At 44.2% G+C, this 20,009-nt stretch overlaps 4 protein-coding genes across 4 annotated transcripts; 1 reads left to right on the top strand and 3 right to left on the bottom strand.

Annotated features, from left to right (window-relative positions):
- The first annotated feature begins 108 nt into the window (after positions 1-108).
- Positions 109-4,136, top strand: LOC127774727 (putative F-box/LRR-repeat protein At3g18150). The gene is made up of 5 exons (XM_052301009.1): positions 109-327; positions 1,408-1,520; positions 2,401-3,228; positions 3,326-3,484; positions 3,592-4,136. Exons 1-5 carry the CDS (start codon positions 246-248, stop codon positions 4,006-4,008), a joined length of 1,599 nt encoding a protein of 532 aa, XP_052156969.1. The 5' UTR covers positions 109-245; the 3' UTR covers positions 4,009-4,136.
- A 796-nt stretch (positions 4,137-4,932) lies between these two features.
- LOC127774775 (glucan endo-1,3-beta-glucosidase 8-like) lies at positions 4,933-7,299 on the bottom strand. Its single transcript, XM_052301067.1, has 2 exons — positions 6,536-7,299; positions 4,933-5,906 (listed from the first exon to the last, which is right to left on the bottom strand). Exons 1-2 carry the CDS (start codon positions 6,773-6,775, stop codon positions 5,838-5,840), a joined length of 309 nt encoding a protein of 102 aa, XP_052157027.1. The 5' UTR covers positions 6,776-7,299; the 3' UTR covers positions 4,933-5,837.
- A 1,495-nt stretch (positions 7,300-8,794) lies between these two features.
- On the bottom strand, positions 8,795-13,484 carry LOC127774885 (probable hexosyltransferase MUCI70). Its single transcript, XM_052301177.1, has 9 exons — positions 12,789-13,484; positions 11,783-12,025; positions 11,472-11,685; positions 11,257-11,366; positions 10,979-11,178; positions 10,433-10,536; positions 9,842-10,029; positions 9,562-9,761; positions 8,795-9,382 (listed from the first exon to the last, which is right to left on the bottom strand). Exons 1-9 carry the CDS (start codon positions 13,027-13,029, stop codon positions 9,173-9,175), a joined length of 1,710 nt encoding a protein of 569 aa, XP_052157137.1. The 5' UTR covers positions 13,030-13,484; the 3' UTR covers positions 8,795-9,172.
- A 1,826-nt stretch (positions 13,485-15,310) lies between these two features.
- On the bottom strand, positions 15,311-16,844 carry LOC127774933 (non-classical arabinogalactan protein 31-like). Its single transcript, XM_052301223.1, has 2 exons — positions 16,475-16,844; positions 15,311-15,941 (listed from the first exon to the last, which is right to left on the bottom strand). Exons 1-2 carry the CDS (start codon positions 16,689-16,691, stop codon positions 15,643-15,645), a joined length of 516 nt encoding a protein of 171 aa, XP_052157183.1. The 5' UTR covers positions 16,692-16,844; the 3' UTR covers positions 15,311-15,642.
- Between the last annotated feature and the right edge of the window lie 3,165 nt (positions 16,845-20,009).

Raw genomic sequence — 20,009 nt, 5'->3', positions numbered from 1 at the left:
TGGGCCCCAATCTCAGCCCACGACGTGGTCACGTGGAACAGCCGGCCTTCTGTTGTTTCCTGATCTCCGCCGTAAACAAGTGGAACAGTCGTCAGTCGTCACGGCTGCGGGAGTCCGGTTCGGTTCCCCTCTCCTCCCAGCCTCGCGCGGGTGGCTAAAAATTCGAGAGACAGCGCGGCGGATCGGGGGCTCCGTTGGTTTTCGAACAAACGGGAAGAACCACAGATCCAAGGGAGGGAGGGGTCATGGGGTTGCTGTCGCTGAAGCGGCTCATGTCGACGCAGCGGCGGCCCCGGCCCCGGCGACGGCGGCAAGTCCAAGCCCGTGGTAAAGCCCTCTCTTAGCTCCATTGGCCTCTTTGTTGCATCGCATGCCATCTTGTACATGTTCCTGGTCCTGGCTGGCATATATTATATATAGCTTCTTCAGTATACAACTATTCCTTTTTTAGATGAAAGATACTGCTATTGTGAGAGAGAAGAAAGAAAAAGGCTGGGATTTTCTTTGCTGAGAGTAGCTAACTGATTACTTTAGGGTGTGTTTGGATCCAAGGGTGTAAAGTTTTGGCGTGTCATATCGGGTATTATATAGGGTGTCGCACGGGGTGTTCAGGCACTAAAAAAACTAATTATATAATCCGTCAGTAAACAGCGAGACGAATTCATTATGCCTAATTAATACGTCATTAGCAAATATCTACTGTAGCACTACATTGTCAAATTATGGAGCAACTAGGCTTAAAAGATTCGTCTCGCAAATTAGTCGCAATTGTGTAATTAGTTATTTTTTTGCCTATATTTTTTACTTCATACAGGTGTTCAAACGTTCAATGTGACGGGGTGTAAAATTTTGGGGTGGGATTTAAACACCGCCTTAGTACTTTGGTAGGCATCAGCATGTATCAACAACGTTGCTTCCTTTAGTTTCTGGGAAAGTATTTTCTACACCTAGGTGCCTACCAAAGTAAGTTATATAAAAATTTCATAAAATTTGATAAGATAGACACCATACAAACATGCAAGTCTAAATTTGATCGACATATGAAAAAACAAAAATAACAAATTTTATCTGCGTTATACGGTACTATCACTATCTGATTTTATTATTTTTGATTCTCTAGTTGTAGATCAAATTTAGTCCTGTATGTTTATGTATAGACTTATATCATTACAATCGGTGTTACTAAATTTTTTCAGTTTTTTCTATGACTATTTGAGTTGCATGCAAAATTCTTGTCCTTAGTTTCTGATTGAGTGCTTCAATTCGCACTCTTTCACAGAAGTACAACTTGGATGGTTCTTGCCCAATAGTTGTATAACAGAGGCAGATTATGCATGTGGCATTGCACTCTCTATTTTATACTCCATTATCATTCGTACCTAGCATGCATAACCTTAATGTGCACAGCAAATGGATCAGTTACTTTATTGGCTAAACGAAAGGGCTCACCCTGCCAACAAGAAGAAGATGATAACCAAGATGTCAAAAGAATGAGAAATCCACGGGTCTCCCTTCCAGAGGTATAAATTTCTCTTCATGTATCCCCTTTTCTTCTTAGAAAGAAGGTGGTGGATATACCACCAACCACCATATGCTGCACTTCTGTCAATACTACTTTTGTTTGTACTGCTCTTTTCACATCCCTAATAGTAAAGTTCAGCTAACCATTGGGCTGACCCAATCTTTTACAGGCTACCCTGGATTCTGGGTCTGTATATGCACAGTATAAAACTTCCACAGATTGTTTTTCTTCTTATATTGCTTTTTCTAAAATCAAAATTTCAGACGAAGGCTCCAATATGACTAGATTACTGTTATGTATGAATTAATTTTAGCATGCTTGAACACTCTCAAATGCCATTATAAAAGAAAATGTAGTGATGTATGTGTTTTAAACAATATTAGGACCTTATTGTTCATTTACATTTAGCAAACGCAAGGCATTTAGATAATTGCAAGTAAAAAAATTCCACCATGACTTATACAAGACAAGAAAATGATCCCCCTACCCATTTTTGTTGATTCTGTCGTTCACACTAGGGCATTGCTTTTATTATCATGCTTCCTAGTTCCGTTACATATGGTGGTTTAGTATATCTTCTTATATGGAGCCTTTTGATTCAACTTATCTTCTCAAATATAGAACCCTTTTTATTTAACCATGTGCATGTAACCGCTACTTATTTTAGTTTTTACGTTCTTATTACATGGTTTCCGCCTGGTCGAGTACTCAGATGCACTATTTATGCCCTATTCAGAAATTATATGTTTGTTTATGTTTCTTTGCTACATGAACTTTTATAGGATTCTGTTGTACAATGGAACATCATCCCATGCATCCTGGTTCACTTGCCTTTACAGATGTGGTGTTGAATTTTTCTCCCATCCTTGTGTTTTCAGGACATCTGGTATCATATACATTCCTTATTGCCACTGCGAGATGCTGCTCGTGCTGCATGCGTGTCTAGCACATTTCTATGTTCTTGGAGATGTCGTCCCAACCTCATCTTCTGTAAGAAAGCACTGGGGCTGAATGGCAATTGGAGGGAAAATGTTAGGGAACTCATCAACAAAGTTGATCACATTATGAAAAACCACTCAGGCATTGGCTTGAGGACATTCGGGCTTCAATCTTATAATTTGATCAACACCTGTTATCTTGACCGTTGGCTCAATGTTGCTATTACACCAGCAATTGAGGAATTCAGTCTTACGCAGTTTCCAGAGTACAATGCAAAGTACTACAATTTCCCTTCCTCAATTTTATTCAATAGGGGTGGAAACTCGATTAAGCATATTCATCTTAGCTACTGTGCCTTCCGTCCTACTGGTGGACTTAAATTCTTGCGAAGACTACATCTGCGTGAAGTGCATATTACTGGGGACGAATTAAAGTGCCTTCTTTCCAATTCTTTTGCTTTAGAGCAGTTGACACTCAAATATTGCAAAGAGCTCAACTACCTCAGGATACCTTGCCAGCTACAACAGCTTAAGGACCTAGAAGTGTATGAATGCAAAGCATTGCAAATGATGGAAGTTAAAGCTCCAAATCTTTCAACCTTCCATTATGATGGTAATCTAGCACGACTATCAGATGGAGGTTTACTGGCAGTGAAGAAACTACACATATCATCCTTTTATCAGTATAATAATGTTCATTATGCCAGTGCCAATCTTTCATCCATTGTGCCAACTATTGAAACTCTCATAATATCTTCATTTGGTGAGGTATATTATTATGATATGATGATCTCATTAGATACCACTATTGTGCACATGGCAAGGGTCTTACCTTGAAATATGATTAATATGGTTATTTGTGCAGGAGGTCAATACAGTAGTTGCACCTTTCAAATTCCTCCACCTCAAGAGCTTGATGATTAATCTTATCGGATTCAATGGGGCCTTTTCCCCAGCATATGATTATCTTTCTCTAGCTTATTTTATTGACGCGTCTCCTGTCTTGGAGACTTTCACTTTGATTGTAAGTAAATTTTCATGTGTTTCCTTTTTGGAATTTAATGTGGCAAATATATCTATTATCTATAGTGGAACCATTTCTTCAAGTCTGCTTTACTTGTTCCTATGCAGGTATCACAGATTCGCATGGAGCATGATGTGATTTCTCAAGATTCCTCACATCTGAGGCAGATGCCAAGATCCAGCCATGGCAACATAAAGAATGTGAATATCATTGGCTTTTGCTCTGCAAAGAGCATGATCGAGTTAACTTGTCATATTCTTGAGAATGCAACATCACTTGAATGTCTTACCCTAGACACAATACATGATGATTATGTTCACCCTGATAGATTATCTGTTCACGAAGTTGGTTTCTGTGGCCGTATAGGTAGCCCTATGATCATGGAAGCCGAAAACGCACTCTTGGCTATCAAAAGATACATTGTGGGGAAAGTCCCCTCCACAGTTAAGTTAGTTGTTCTGAAGCCCTGCAGCTGGTGCCATGCTCCTGAAGGTTTGGGAGTAAAAGATCATCGTGTTGCTTAAGCTCGAGGTGGCTTGTTTTACATCTACCTGTTGTTTTTTTTGTCTTGCAATACTAGGGGTCATGCTTTATTTCTCAAGTTGTCACAAGCGCTACTGTTCTGATTTTTTTTTAAAACAAGAGACATGGCCTCCCATTTCCATTAATAGAAATGAAGAAATTTCCTACACAGGTCTGCAATTACATGACTTGTTAAGGTTTTTAAACTTCCCAGGTGCCAGACAGTTTTTCTGAAAGCCAGAACTAAAAAGAACTAGACTCCTGACATGACATGCGCCACTCTTTTGCTATGCCATGTTACTATACATCCGCTATACATGTTTGATTTATTGACCACAGAAGTACCATGTACAGAATGCCCTCAACTTTCTATGGTGAATCTGCAAAAAATGCTCAAGCAAAGAAACTCCATTTATCAAAATCCTTCTATACCCGCCGTCCCGCACCTTGTTCCTAGATCCCCAGGCGTTCTGCACTTAATAAATTTTACATGCAACATATGCCATCGAATTTATATAGATAATACGCTCAGTTAGACACATCAAGTCATCAACTACACAACAAGTCTCACCTCTTGTACCTCTAAAACATGAATTCACCTTGCTTTCAAGTATCATCTTGAATACAATGAACCACTTTCACGTGAGAACATTGTGACTTGAGCACTAGAATGTGAAGTCACGTTGCTGCTTCACCAACAAAAGAAAGTGCAAGAATATGAAGTCACTGAAGTCCAGAGAATCCGTACTGTTCCTCCAAACATTCACCAATAAAAGCACGCCTAAATTTCCCCAGTAAACTCCTTAACAAGTTTGTAGGATTAAAATACTCTGAATTTATTACATAAAAGTTCATTATGGCTTCCATTGGCCTCTACGGGCAGAAAACCTATAAATGATAGTCCAATTGGTCAACCCACTCGGCCACTCTGTATATTTACTCCACAGTCCACATACTCAATACTTTCCCTCAATAAGCTAGTTTAGTCAACAGTGAAACATATAAACACGATCAACAGAGGCGATTTATACAGAGACTTTCAGAAACCAATCAAGCCATATCTCTTTAGTATTTACATACCTTATACAACTTCCACTCTGAACCAACAAGAGAAGCGTGGTGTGATGCCACAGCATTCATATAAACCATGACATATAATGCACAAGATGGACTCTGCCAACTGATGCTATATGCCCGTAATATTTACATACTACTAGTTGCATGATGAAGGATACATATGGTGGATTGCCAGTAAGAAAACTCATTTTGATGTGATGTTAAGTAACACTGATGTCTTCCAAGCAACAAGAGAGAACTGAACTCAGCACGCTAGCAACAACAGTATGAACCATCCATTTCGCATAAACCAAAATTCAACCATGTATCACAGTCCATCCCATCAAACACTACAAGATCACGATTACACTAAACTCCATGTCCTAGAGCGGCATTCAGTCGACCAATTTCTGTGCGTCCGAACAGAAGTTCCAAGAAGTGCTATACGTAAGGTTCAATCCCAGTTACAATCTGGATATAAAAGTGACTAAAAAGTTCTTACACAATTCTTACAAAGAAAGTTCTCAACAATTCAATTTAATTAGCTGGGAGTTATAGAAAATCAAGATTCAATCAAAGCACCTAGAATCTGAATTGACTAAAGTCGGTAGAATCCACATTGTTTCTCCAAAGCCCAAACATTCATCAATAAGGACACACCACAGTGATTCAACACAATTTAGGATTAAAATGGTCTAAATGACACAGCATACAAGTTCATCCTGGCTTCCAATGGCATCTACAGTTATAAACCTAGAAATGGTAGTCCAATTGATCAGCCCAGTTCTGCGTTTATCCACTCGACATTTTGAGTATGTTTTGAATGAACTAGTTCAGTCAGCATCTGCAGAAGCATATAAACAGAGTCTACAGTCTACAAACAACCTTTCATAAATCATAAACTAATCAGTGCATGTTTCTCTAACATTTGCATAGTCATAACTTGTACAACTTCCACTCTGAACAAACATGGAAATCATAGTGTGATGTCACTGAATTTATAAAAACCGTGACACAGCAACTGGCACTGTGCACCAATATAAATGAAACTAGTTACTGCATGGTGCTGGTTGCAGGATACATATGATGGACTGCCTCTAATTAACACATTTTTATGTGATGCCTAATTAATTAACAGTAACACTCGAAGTCTTTCAGGCGATAGGACAGACCTGAACCCAGCAGGCAGCGACAGGAGCACGATTGCACGAACCATCGATTTCAGATCAACCACACAATACTGCATCTCACAATTCCATACCATCTATGAGGCATTCCGTCGAACACTTTCGACGCGCCCGAACAGATATCCGCTACACGCCCCGAATCGTCTCGCCCCGCGCACAACACCTAACATTTAGCATGCATACGCAAACAACATGCGCGCGCGACATCCCTCTCACCAATCCATAACCCGTAGCGACTAGCGAGAGCGCGATTCCCCATTTCACGAGAGAAGCAGTGCGGGCGTACCTGACGTCGATGCTGGTCTTGAGGTAGTAGGAGACGTTCTGCGCGAACCCATAAGCGGCCGCTGCGTGGGTCACTGGAGACGTAGGCGATCTGGTCTTCGGGGACGGCGATCACGATCTGGATGCGGGTGTCGACGAGCGCGCCGGCCGTCCATGGTTCGGCGTCGAACATCCTCACCCGGTCGACTCCATTGGCCTGCAGCATGCCATCATCCGCACCACGATTGCCAACGGGGGGCATGGGTGTGGGGCATTATCGTGCCCCAGTTGACACCCACGGCCGCGCCCCCGCCGGCTTCGTACGCCGCTGCGTGGCGTGGGAGCAAGGCCACAGCGACGGTGGCGAGCACGCCGCCGCGGCCCTGACGGAGCTTGGCCGTGGCGCGGTGGGAGTGGGGAGTGGGGCGCTGCGAGGGCGGAGGCGGAGAGGAAGAGCTTGCGCGCGAGGAAATCAGACGCGGCGCGGCGCCGCGCGGGAATCACACACAGCTGCGTGGCGCGGCAGCAAAGCCCACGGCGACGGTGACGCGCATGGCGCCGCGGCGCGCGGGAGCAAGGCCACGGAGACGGTGGCGAGCACGCCGCCGCGGCCGTGACGGATCTGTGCCGTGGCGCGGCGCCGTGGGACTGGGAGTGGGGATCGGGGCGCGAGGAGAGGAAGACATCAGAGGCGGCGCGGTGACTGGGCGCAGGTGAAGCAGGAGCGCGAGGCGGTTGGAGTGGAGCGCGTGGAGGGTGAGGGGCGCGGCCTCGGCGGCGAGGTCGATCTCCTCCTCGGCGGAGGCGTGGAGAGCACGGCGATTGTGGAGCGGAAGACGAGAGCGAACGGAGGTGAGAGTAATCGTGTCGAACACGGCGACGCCGCGGCGGCGATGGGCAACCTCACTGGCTCACTCTCGAATTTTGAAAATATTTACAGCCCAACCCCTATCCCTTCGGCCCCACCTGTCTGTCTGTCTGTCTATATAAACGGCGTCTTCCTCCTCACGAAACCACCTCCTCCCGAAATCCCCCGCCCCCGAAGTCCCACATTTCCAAAGCTCTCCATCGAGCTCGTCGGAATAGAGCGCGAGAGCAGGGTGGAGGTGGTTCTCGCCGGAATGGAGCGCAAGAGCAACAGGGTGGACTCCCTGGAGGACGCCCAGAAGCTGGCCGAGAAGAGAGGCAACGAGCACGGCGTCCTCATCTTCGTCTACGCCGTCGACGGCATCCACCACGCCAAGGAAATCGCCGACGCGCTCGGCGACCTGGAGGAGAAAAACAACTGGGAGGTGAACAACCTCCGCGTCGTCGAGGCGCTCTCCACCCTCTACGGCCCCCTCCACCCTCTACGGCCCCCTCTTCCTCTCCATCGGGACTCTCGGCATCATCCTCCGCCATCGCCACGACAACGGCATCACCGCTGGGCGGAAACAGGCTCGCCAGCTTATTCGCCAAGGTCGCAAGCTCAAAACCATGGAGCTCGGCGGGATTACCGGCACAGTCTTCCTCGGGCAGAATCATCAGGAGTCGGTTCCTCAAGGCGGACGCGGCATGGGCGACCGCATCATCAACCTCTGCAATCAAGTCATCGGCAACGACGCGGAGCATCGCACGAAGCGGAACAAGCCGGTGTCCGATGAGTGGTTCGACAAGGCTGACAAACTCCTCAAGGACATCGAGATGTTCGTCACACAACCTGTGCACCTCCCCGTGGACCCCGACGCCGCCTCTGGGCGAGACGAGCGCCTCCCCGCCGCCGCCGCGGACGACGACCACCTCCCGCCGCTCCCGGCTCTGCTTCGCAACAAGAGGAGCGCCTCCCCCGCCGCCGCTGCTGAAGCTGAAGGCGAGCACCTCCTAGCGGCTTCCGGCTCTGCCTCAGACCATGAGGAGAGCGTCCCCCGCCGCCGCCGCCGCCGCCGGCTGTCTCCGAACCTCCCCACCGTCCCCGACGTGACCCCCAAGTAAGCTGTTACCAACAAGAACACCAAATCGCTTCGCTGTGTAAGTAAATGACTCGCAGATTCAATAGAGACGCCTTGTTGGTTACTGGTTAGTTAGCTGTCATGAACAGATTGATGATAGAAATACAGAAACAGAGTATTTGATTACTAGATTGATGTTTCTCTCTTGTGCCAATGCAAATAGTTGCAGTTTTGAGTGTGCTTGTCCTGAAGCCTACATTTGCTGGGAGTTTCTATCAGATTTTGTTTTCTGTACATTTTCTACTTGCATTTGCAGCATATAGATCAGAAATCAGGCCCATCTTTACAATAGTAGCATATGCAATTGCCAACTTGACATCCCAAGTGAGTAACAGAATAAATCAGCACATCTCTTAGTTGCTATTCTGTCTAGACAAATCACCAAGAGATTTGGTACCAGTTTGAGAAATAACATAACCCTTTAGCTTAGTTGGTCACCTTGTGGTAGCAGCTGTTGTTACAAAGAAAAAATGGCTGCTCATCGAAAATATTTAATTATATTGCTTTCGCTGTTATTTACACCAACAATCAAGAATAAACTATGAACAAATCTCGTCGGAGGGAAAAAAAACTACAAGTATGTGTCCTAATAGAATCAGCTCGCCCTCCAGCAAAGTGAATTGTGTCAACAAAGAGGAAAGAGCCCTGGATCATCATGCGCCCAACTTTTGTCAGGTAGTAGAATCAGTCATCCCAGTGATTGGTTTGGGGAGACGCCTCCGTGAGCTCGATTTCTTCACTCTTTTCCGCTTCATGGAAGACTTCTTTGATGGAGGAGCTTTCCTGCTACCTAATCTGAGTTTTCGAGATGGTTCACTGGCCATTGGAGGGGGCTTCCAACCGGATGCAATCATTTGCTCTAGTAGCTCCCTGTGGTATCCCTGGTGAGATGTCAAACAGCAAAAACACATACACTAGTAAGCTTATGAGGTTCAACATGTGCTGCCAATAGGACACAGGAAATACAGGGCACTGGTAGTTTAGTTCTGCAGGTTAGGTAGTGTGTGCTTGTGTCCTAGGAAGTATGTGAAAACAAAAATTATGTAGTAGGATGAGAAACCTGAATAACGAAGTTGCGTCTTTCGCAGTCCAGGAACATTTCAGGCATCCAGCCAACTCTAGCCCTTATTTTGTCCCGGACGGTGCTGAAACTAATTTGATCCCTGGAGGTGAAACGGTCAACTTCATTGAACCAAAGGCATGTGAAGAGATTCGTGATGGGAATGTGCTCTCTGATGATGACACAACCTTCAGGGACATCTAAACCAATGCAAAAAGGACAGTTAAAATCTCAGAAAGTAACTGAACTGTTTTCGCCATACTTCAATGAGATCACTGACCACTTGTAATAGGAAGCTTAGCAGGTGCATAATATGTTAGGCCCTCATTTCGGTAAAACTCTATTTGGTAATCAATTGATGCATTGTCATACTTGCCAGCAGCTTTATTAGCTTCTGCTTCTTCAAATACATCAAAGCGTTTGTAGTGCCGAGAGATGGCAAAAGTAGCATTCTTCCTCCACAAAAACCTAATAGCCATGATATGACACAGTCAGACTCAACACAGTAGTCAAATATTGCAATATTGCGATCTTAAAATAATGAAAAGCTGGTAAGTTCCAAATTCTAATGTCAGCAGACCAACAAGGAAATACAAACAAAATACTAAGAAATTGAGTGAGTAGCTGTTATAAATAAAGCGTCTTGTGAGAAAGCCATTGATAATCTTTCTAGTCTAATATCCTCAACAGACTTAAATATGCAGTAATCCATTGATAGAAGTAATGGCAAATGGTGGCTGTTGAAATTGTTGCAAAGATGCCAAGGTGTAGAACAGCCCAAATTTTAATTTGACAAAACTATAGCACATGACAGGTTTCTCTCCTTAAAGAAATAGCATATAATAAACCAAGATCTTCACATAAATCATACCTCTCAAGTAGTAGATAAGGGTCCACAACGAGCTTAAGCTTTGCATCTATCCAAACTGAAAATCTCACATTTGGAAAAAGCCTATGGAGCAGAAGCTTAGGAATCTGCACAAATTAGATGTTTGTTCAATTAACAAGCACAAAACAAGGGCAACATATAACGTGGGCCTACACATTAAAGCAACAACTTTCAGTTTGGGAACTTCAATATCAGTGACAAACATTTGTTTGCAACATACGCTCTTCAGTGGCCCCTACAACAAGTTTGCCTAGTGCCCACTCAAACTGACTGTATCACTTTTATACATTTCTTTTCTCATGGATTAGTATTTTAATTTATCCTGAATTGCACATGACATTTCAACAATTCTCTACTTGGACCCAAACCACTTAAGCAATATAGTAAGAAGCCTCACGTAATTATACTATGTTAGCATTCAAGTATGAGGTTCATGAGGTTTGTTTGTCTCCTGTAAATATACCGAGAGCTAGTAATGCATCACAAGGATATAGCGTCGACAGAAATTACAAGTCATAAGAATGGCACCTTCCCCGTACGCCTTGGATCTTCGTACAGGAGATTTCGAACAACCACTAGCCTCCATAAGCCAACTTTATTGTTTCTGTACAATGAGCTAGAATTTTTTACATAAGCCTCTGTTTCTTCATCTACAAACATATAAAAACATGCATTTGCCTTTGAAAATTCGCTGGCATTCCTTGGATGTTGAATCATATCATAATTCCCTGGAAAACAGTATCAAAGTGTGAGCAGACAAGCAGAACGCAATCATAATTAATACTATTACTGAACAGTGATGTTACCAAAAATAGCAGAAGCTACAACCAGCTCACGGCATTTCTCCATCTCTAACAGATCATCATCATTGATATCAAATCCAGAACCTTGGCCAGGTTTCTTTCCTCTAACAAAGCTGATAAAACAGCACAAATCATTTCATTCAGCATACACATTTCAGCCATTAAGTTTTGGCAGAAGTTCTGGATTAAATATGGGTAAGAAGATGCAAGTAACCTACCCACAGTGGACAGTCATAGACTCACTAATGTCAAAAGATTTATTTCTCTGCTCCAGAGATGGATGCCCACCAAATACAGAGCCCTGATTTGAGAAATTTGCAGTGATGTTGTCTTCAAATACATAACTTAAGTTCTTAAGGACAGGAGATGGTGAAGGTTGTAGAGGCATAAGAGCGAACGCCTGGTCTACAGGCACGTAGCAAACATCACATGCTACAGGGAAAATGAGAACATATCTTACGATTAATGACAAGTCAAACACAAACAAACTTGCAACGCTAACCAAAAAGATGTAAAGAACTAAGCTTACGTCGTGGTCCAGTGCGTTTCGGATCAACCAGGGGAGGGGCAACTGAGAAACCTTCACAAGGATGATGTGTAAAGTTTGCAAATGAAAGACGAAGTCGATTTGGAAGTTCAGTTTTGTTGACGCTACTAGCAGAGAATTGGTCGCTGGACGTCATTAGAGGCCTTGTCATGCTGGGATACACAGAGTTCTGTATGGTATTTGCGACTTCATAGTTATTTGCAATGATCATTGAAGCATTATCATCTGAAACAAGTCACCAAACCAACAAGTCAATGACTATGCTTTCTAACAAAAACATATATTATTTTTCATTCAAGAAACATCATTTTGTTTTGAATTCCTTGAATAAAGTACATGTTTGAGAATTCCATAGTAAAAGCATATGGCATGAGCAGCTAACGTCCCTTGATAGTTCGGATTGGCAGACAATTTATCATATCTGAGGCTCCCAAGTAACATAACAAATTTTAGTACTAAGTGGGAGGGTATTCGGTGATCAAGACGGAGGCCACACAGCTCTGCAAGATTCAATCTACCATTTCAAATCTGAGAGTGTGTAGTTCCCTTGACCTTATGAAGGTCTCTAACCATCAAGACCACTTGTATGCATCAAAACCTGGTTTATAGAGAAGTACTCTACCTGGACCAAGATATACATGACACTGCCATCAGACCAGATCACAGACAACAACATCCAATTAGTCTAACTGATCCGCAACACCACAAAACTGATACATGTAAATGGGAGGCGATCACACGATCAGCATAGGCCAGTATGTAACCAGAATGAATGCCGCGCGCTATTGATTCCCAATGTTTAAAGCATCACAAAGACATAAAACTAATCTGGATTTTTGCAAGCGTGAACTGCGTGACCGGCACAAACTGCTAGTACAAATGCCCATTTCGCTACGAACAGCAGCTAGGGAGGGAAGCTTGCGGCGCGAATTCAGCGCAGGCAGCCAATTGGCAGCGGCGAGAAGAAAAGGGCAGAGCGCGTACAAACCTTTGACGACGGCGAAGATGGAGCAGAAGACGGCGGCGGAGGCGGCGGCGAGCAGCAGCAGCACCCCGGCCCTCCGGCGGCCCACCAGCCGCAGCGCGCGGTGGAGCAGCTGCAGCCGCTCCTTCTCCCCGCCGCCTCGCCACCCCCACCCCCTGCCCCCGCCCTTCCTCCCGCCGCCGGCCGACGCGAGGGAGCCGTAGCTCCCGCACCGCATCCCCAGCGTCGCCGCCGACCCACTCATCGCCACCGCCGCAGCCGCCGCCTCCCCTCTCTCATCCCAATCGCCGAATCACACGACGCCGCAATCCCCCCCACCGAAACACGCGAGATCCCGCGAGCTGTGGCGCAACCAGATCAGACAAGGCGCCGCCCACGCGGGGATTAGAGGATGCAGGTGGAGCACCGACGCGCGCGCGCGCGGTGGGTTGGTGGGTGGGTGGGGGTTAGAAGCGCGGCGCGGGCGCGGCGGGCGGCGAGACGGGGAGGATTTTTTTTGCCGGTTCGGAGCTGGAACCTACCACCACACCACCACCAGCAGCAGCAGCAGCATGTGAAATTCCTGCGCGCGAGCGCGCGTGACGACTCACTGACGAGATGGCGACGCGGTGGCCTCGTCGTCGTCGTCGTCGTCGTCTTCCTCGCGGCTGACGAGTCGCCTGGCGCTCGCGTGGAGTGTAGTGTGCGCCGCCCCGTGGTGACAAGTCGGGGAGGTTAAAAAGCGGCCCAAGCCGCTTCGGTTAAACGCCATCACTAGTGATGATGACTTGATGGGCAATGCGATCTTCAGTAGGGGTCGGTGCACGTTAGATGGTTAGAGCTTGCTGCTAATGGACGAAAATTTTACACTTTCTATCTCTCCCTTCTCTTTTAAAAGGGTGAATACCTAATATGATCCTTGAACTTTCACTTAAGAATCAATTTAGTCCCTGACATTTCGTATTGTCCAAACAAGTACCACCTTAAGTTCATTGTGTGATTCAATATAGTCCTTTGACCCTCTAAACATGCCATGTGTACATGCCACATCATCTATGCATGCAAATTCAATATTTAAGTGTCCTTTACACCCTTATGTTTTCATAGTAAATAAAGAAAAACTATTGAGAAAAAAAAAGCTTTTGACCATTGGACACTTAAATATTGATAGATAAAAAAAATTGATATTTTTCTTTGTTTTATGATTGCTTCTTCTTGTTTTTCTTTTCTTTATTTGATAGAAAATTGAAGCTTAAAATGGACATTTAAATGTTATCTTACATGCACAAATGACGTGGCATGTCCATGTGGCGTTTTAAGTGACTCTAAGGACTATGTTAAGCCGCATGATAATCTACTCTCTCCGTCCCAAAATAAGTACAATTTTAGCACTGTTCATATCCAACGTTTGACCGTTCGTCTTATTTGAAAAAAGATTATAATTAGTATTTTTATTGTTATTAGATGATAAAACATGAATAGTACTTTATGAGTGACTAATTTTTTTAATATTTTTTATAAAATTTTCAAATAAGACGAATGGTCAAAACGCTGAACACGGATATCTATGGCTGCACTTATTTTGGGACGGAGGTAGTAATATCTTCTTTGTTTTTAATAAATATTAACATTTAATATAAAAGACGCAAATATTAGGGAATGACCTAATATCAAATAATTAGAAAGGGTGAGGTTTTAAACCCAGGTCGTCTAGCCCACCGCCTTGTGGAGCTAACCGGAAGATCTATGGATATTTCTCAATATTTAGTATGAAGTTGATAGTATTATTCAAAAAAAGAAGCATTAGATGTGTCGTATACTTTAGCACATTTACACTTTTTTTTAATAAGATGAATTATCAAACGTTATTTAAAAGACAAAAACATTATCCACTACTAAATTAAACTACCGAAGAAATACGTGATAATGATTGATGCCATATTGCCATTTGGCAGATTGAAATACCTGGAGAGATTCTCAAAAGATTTTTTTTAAAAAAATGGAGAGAGATGTGTGAGAAGAGGAGTGTTTGGCAAGTGAGAGTGGCTGAGAGCACGTTTGGATGATTAATGCGAAAGCGAGAAAAAAGGGTTGAAGGTGGGAGGAGCATAACCATGATACATCTCCTTTTGATCCCCTTTTTATAATGGATTTGCGCCTTTCTGAAATGACGTCTTAGCAACCATACTTCCTTTCAGTCTATGGCTCCCAAATGATCTTGTCTTAGCTACAAGCATGTGTGATTAGTGTGGTTGTGTGCGGTCTTGCCGGCTTGCCCAAGCCAAACCGCGTTGGGTATAGATCGTCGGTGACCAGTCGACTATACGTGATCTTGATGGGTTTGTGGATCAAAGATTGACAACAGATTGGGCTCTTTATCTTGCCTTTGGTGGGCTTTTCTGCTTTACTATTCTTTATTGGGCTGGGCCTGATAGCAGCAAAGACAAACCAATTCTTTCTTTATTTGAATCGCAATCGAGTCTACTTATTACAACCTATTCATGTCCAATCCAGCAAAGTTGTCAGCATGGGAGACTGAGTTAAGATCAAGAAATTAACGGATTCTCTGAGGTAATTTTACGTGATAGGAAGAACAAGGTTACAGAGAAAATTAAACGATAGCGAAATAAACATACAAGCTGTCTCGATTGCATAACATCTTAATTATTACAGCCATACTCCTCTACCATATAAGCATCGTAAACCAATGCAAAACCAGCCCTAACTACGCACTACAGCAACTAATCCATCTCCCCAATGCAAGATCGAGTCAATGAATTAATTAGCCTAGCCGATCGATTTATTCAGGCCCGGTCTCTGATCTTGGCGACGACGACGATCGAACACACCAACATGGACAGATCGATGGATCAATGGATCAGTAGCACTTGTTGGGGTATTTGGGGGAGAAGACGAAGTTGCCGACGGAGTAGAGGCCCTGGAGGCCGTTGTCGCGCTTGACGAACTCCTCGAACTTGAGCGGCAGGCCCCTCCTGCCGTGGCCGGGGACGGCGCACGCGCGCGACGGCGACCGGGGCACGTACACCCTGCACTCCTGGCTCGTGAACGACGTCAGCTGCGACGTCTCGATCCGGAAGTAGCCGCCGCTCCCGGCCACCCCCCTGATCGACGCCACCCGCCGGTGCCCGTGCCGGCAACGCAGGTAGGCCACCGCTCCTGCAGACACATATACACGCACACGCACGGCCGCCGGCGAGATGTTACGTTAAAACAAAACGCGAATATATATTAGGGAAGAAACTAATATGATAAATTAAAGAGGTGAGGTTCGAACCGAGATCTTATGAAGCTAGCTGAAATACCCTAGACGTTTCTCAAGATGTTATGTCGACAACAACAACATGTACTCCCTCCGTCAAAAAAAACCCAACCTAGTATGTGATAGGATATAAACTAGTAGAACGAATCTGGCCAGACTCTTATCTAGATTAGTTGTACTAGATTATGTCCTATCTCATATTAGGTTAGGTTTTTTTTTGGGACGGAGGGAGTAATCGAGAACATTGATTTTACAGTTCTTAAAAAGATGTTGGGTGGTGTCATATTTTTTAAGTGTAAATTTGGTGTCTCTAGTATTAGGAGGTACGGAAATGCATTAAAAAATTTATTACCTCTTGGTAACTACTAACTTTGAAGAACTGTAAATTTTTTCAATTGTGAAATGTAATGGTCGGTCACTGTGAGCTTACCTGCGAGCGGGGACGCGTCCATTGCGGCGAGGTAGCCGGGGTACCTGCAGGTCTTGCACCACACCATGCCCTGCACGCCGATGCTGAAGTTCACCGTCGGCGGCGGCGGGGGCAGGCCCATGGCGGAGGCGCCGCCTCCGCCGCCGCCGCCGCCGTCGAGAGCGAGCAGCACGGCGGCGAGCGAGAGTACAACGAACTTGACGAACAACAGTGCCATCGCGATCGAACTCGCGATTAATTAGTCAACGTAATCCACACACGATCGAGTACGTAATAACTAGCTACAAGACACTAATTCGCTAGCTAGCTAAGCAAGATCTAGTCTGGTAAGATATGGTATATAGTATACAGACAGAATTAAACCCTTGGGTTAACTAGGATCGTTGCGAAGACAAGAAGCGAGAGATGATGGTGCAATTTATAGCGTGCGTGTGCGTACGTAGAAGTGCATAGACGCATATAGTGATAATAAATAAATAGTAAGAAATTTAAGATGGCTCGTGATTGCTGTTTTGGATTCTGATTAGAAGGGGATCAGAGAGACTGTATATTCAAGTTGTGTGGAAAATACGAGGGTTCGTTGGGGAATCGAGGGCCAGGAAATGATGAACTCGCGTGTGGGCTGGAGTGCGCTGCAAGCGATCAGTACTTCGTTAATAGCATTATCTCTGTTTAATTACTTGATTCCAGGTGTGTTAGAAGTTAAAATACATGACACTATGTACCACTGTATCGCACTACTGTGGACACATCGTGTTTTTTTAAGACAATCACGTACATCGGCCGTTTTAATTCGCCTAGTGATCGGAGTTTAGTAGTGTACACTCCAGTAGATCTATCTAAATACCATGCATCCTTAGTAAAATCACCTGGTTAGGCAAATCGAGGATGCATGGGATCGATGAACAAGAGTGCATATCTTGGACATCAGAATAACTGCAGTATACGTAGCGTTCAAGGCATCGGATCTGTTTCGATCGGGAATGTAATAAGCTGCTTAACTGGTACTACCTCTATCCTAAAATAAATACAGCCGTGGATATCCGTATATAAATGTTTGATCATCCGTCTTACTTAAAAAATTTATGAAATTTTTTTAAAAAACTTAGTCACACATAAAGTACTATTCATATTTTATCATCTACTAACAATAAAATAATATTAAACATAAAAAGTTTTCAAATAAGACGAACGGTCAAACATTGTACATCAACAATGCAAAACTACACTTATTTTGTAACAGAGGAAGTATAATCGACAAGCCTAAAGTCTGAAGTGGAGTAAGTAAATACTACTCTCCCCGTTTTTTATATTATAAGTCCCGCTTTATTTTTCTCTTAATCAAACTTTTTATAATTTAACCAAATTTATAAAAACCTAGTAAAATAGTTTCATTAAATTTTAAATTGAACATATTTTAATAATATAGTTATTTTAGGTTGAAAGTACTACTGTGTTTTTCTATATATTTGGTTAAACTTAAAAATGATGACAAAGAAAATCATATCGATTTATAATATGACTGATGGACAGTAGTGACAATGGCGGCTAGGTCGAGCTATTAGTTAGTAGTTCAGGTAGTAGTACTCCAAGTCACCAACGCAAATAAAATTTGATCCAACAGTGTAAAAATAGTGGTTTTTTCTGGTTCCAGTATGTAGTAGCTCCTTGGGGCACCCCTAATGGGCGGGTGATCGCTCCCAGCGATCAACCCACCCCTCCCCCTATACTCCTCTCCCTTCTCTCCTTTCATCATACTCTCATTAGGGAGTAAATTTTAAAAAAAAACAAACAAAGTTAGTAAAAAAAATAGAAAAAAAAATCTAATACTTTCATTCATGTTCATAGACTTTGCACGCATAAACTTTATGTATAGAAATATTCTATAAATAAAATATTTGAATCTGAATTTGAATTTGAATCGGGTATATAAACTTTTGACTTATAAACATTTGCTCTACAAACTTTAGATGGATAAACTTTAGATGTGTAAACTTTAGGTGTATAAACTTACTAAAAGAGGAAAATAATGCACACATAAACTTTATGTATAAAAATATTCTATATATAAAATATTTGAATCCGAATTTGAATTTGAATTGGGTATATAAACTTTTGACTTATAAATATTCGCTTTACAAATTTTAAATGTATAAACTTACTAAAAGAGAAAAACAATGCTTCTAAACTTACTAAAAGAGAAAAATAATGTGGTGACAAAAAAGAAATCAGGTAGGGAGGGGATCTGATCGTCACCGATCGCGCGGGACGATCGTTCACCCGTTATGATTTTCGGCTCCTTGTATTGTTGATGTATTGTATCGTAGATGCAACTCGCAACTGAGATTCCGTTCTGCAGTTGCAAGCGCAGGCAATCTAGTCCGCCGTTTTCTCGAGCGGGCCAAAAGACCCCAGTAGCCCATGCAACCTGAGTCATTTGGCCCAATACTCCCAAGCGGTCACATCTACCAAACCAACATGGGCCACGCACGCTGCGCGACGTTCGAAGCAGAGTTCCCGCTCGTGTGCAACTCACTAATCTGATCAACAGCAGCGGCGCTCCATATTATAGCTCGCGGTTGCTACGATCATATTCTCCCGCGCAGCTCTCTGCTCTGTCGCCGAGCAGCGAGGAAAAGTCCTTGCTGCTATTTCTGAATTTTCTGTAATTGTTCAATCCGGAAATCAGGAAATTATGCATGTATAGCTGCTTCAGCATGTCGTTTAACCCGGACCAGGAGATAGCCCGTATAGCTCCCTGTGTCCTTTAAGGTGTCATGAAAGCCCGTGACACACCAGGATACATAGGGCGTGTTTGGTTGCCCGGACCATACCTGGCTCGCACCTAGCTAGCAGATTTGCGTTTGTTTGGTTGTCTGCACTTGTCTCATAGCTAGGTCCGATGGATGCAAAAAGGCCCGCGGAGCCAGGCTGAGGGGAAACGCTCGAATCGACCTTCGCAACTCAGCCTGGCTCGCCTCATGCCGCGAGGCTGCACCCACGCATGCACCGCTTGCACCCGCACGTGCAGAACCCATGGATGGGGTCACCACCATCCCTCCTCTCCTCCTCCTCATTTGTTCCAAACCAGTGGAAAGCTAGGGTTCCGCCGACTCGCGAGTGGAGGGCGCTGCTCGTCGCCAGGCTCGTCGCGCCGTCCTCGCCGGCGGGAGGGCCGGTCGTCCGTCAGCATCCTCTCTTCCGTTGGTCATCCTCCCTCTCTTTCGCTAGCCGCCATCGCTCTCTTCCACTGGTTCGCTCTCTCCGTCAAGCCGTTTGGTTTCGCCGGCTCTCTGCTACGCCCCTCTCTTTCGTCGAGTCTCTCCGTTGAGCTCTCTGGTAAGGGCTAGGTTGGGCATCTCCTTCCCTTTCTCACCTCCTTCAGTTTCTTCTCCTCTCTTCCTTTGATTTCACCCGATTTGTTTGGATTAGACCGTGTCCCCTTCATAAATATGCTAGATCTACTAAAAGCTGATATCTTTCTTAGTTGATTTCGATGGAATGAAATGTCTAGTGGCTTGCTTTTTTGTTCTAA

The sequence above is a fragment of the Oryza glaberrima genome, chromosome 5, assembly GCF_000147395.1.
Source record: "Oryza glaberrima chromosome 5, OglaRS2, whole genome shotgun sequence".
NCBI lineage: Eukaryota > Viridiplantae > Streptophyta > Magnoliopsida > Poales > Poaceae > Oryza > Oryza glaberrima.
Note: the sequence above shows the minus strand (reverse complement) of the source record. Positions and strands in the feature narration are given on the sequence as shown.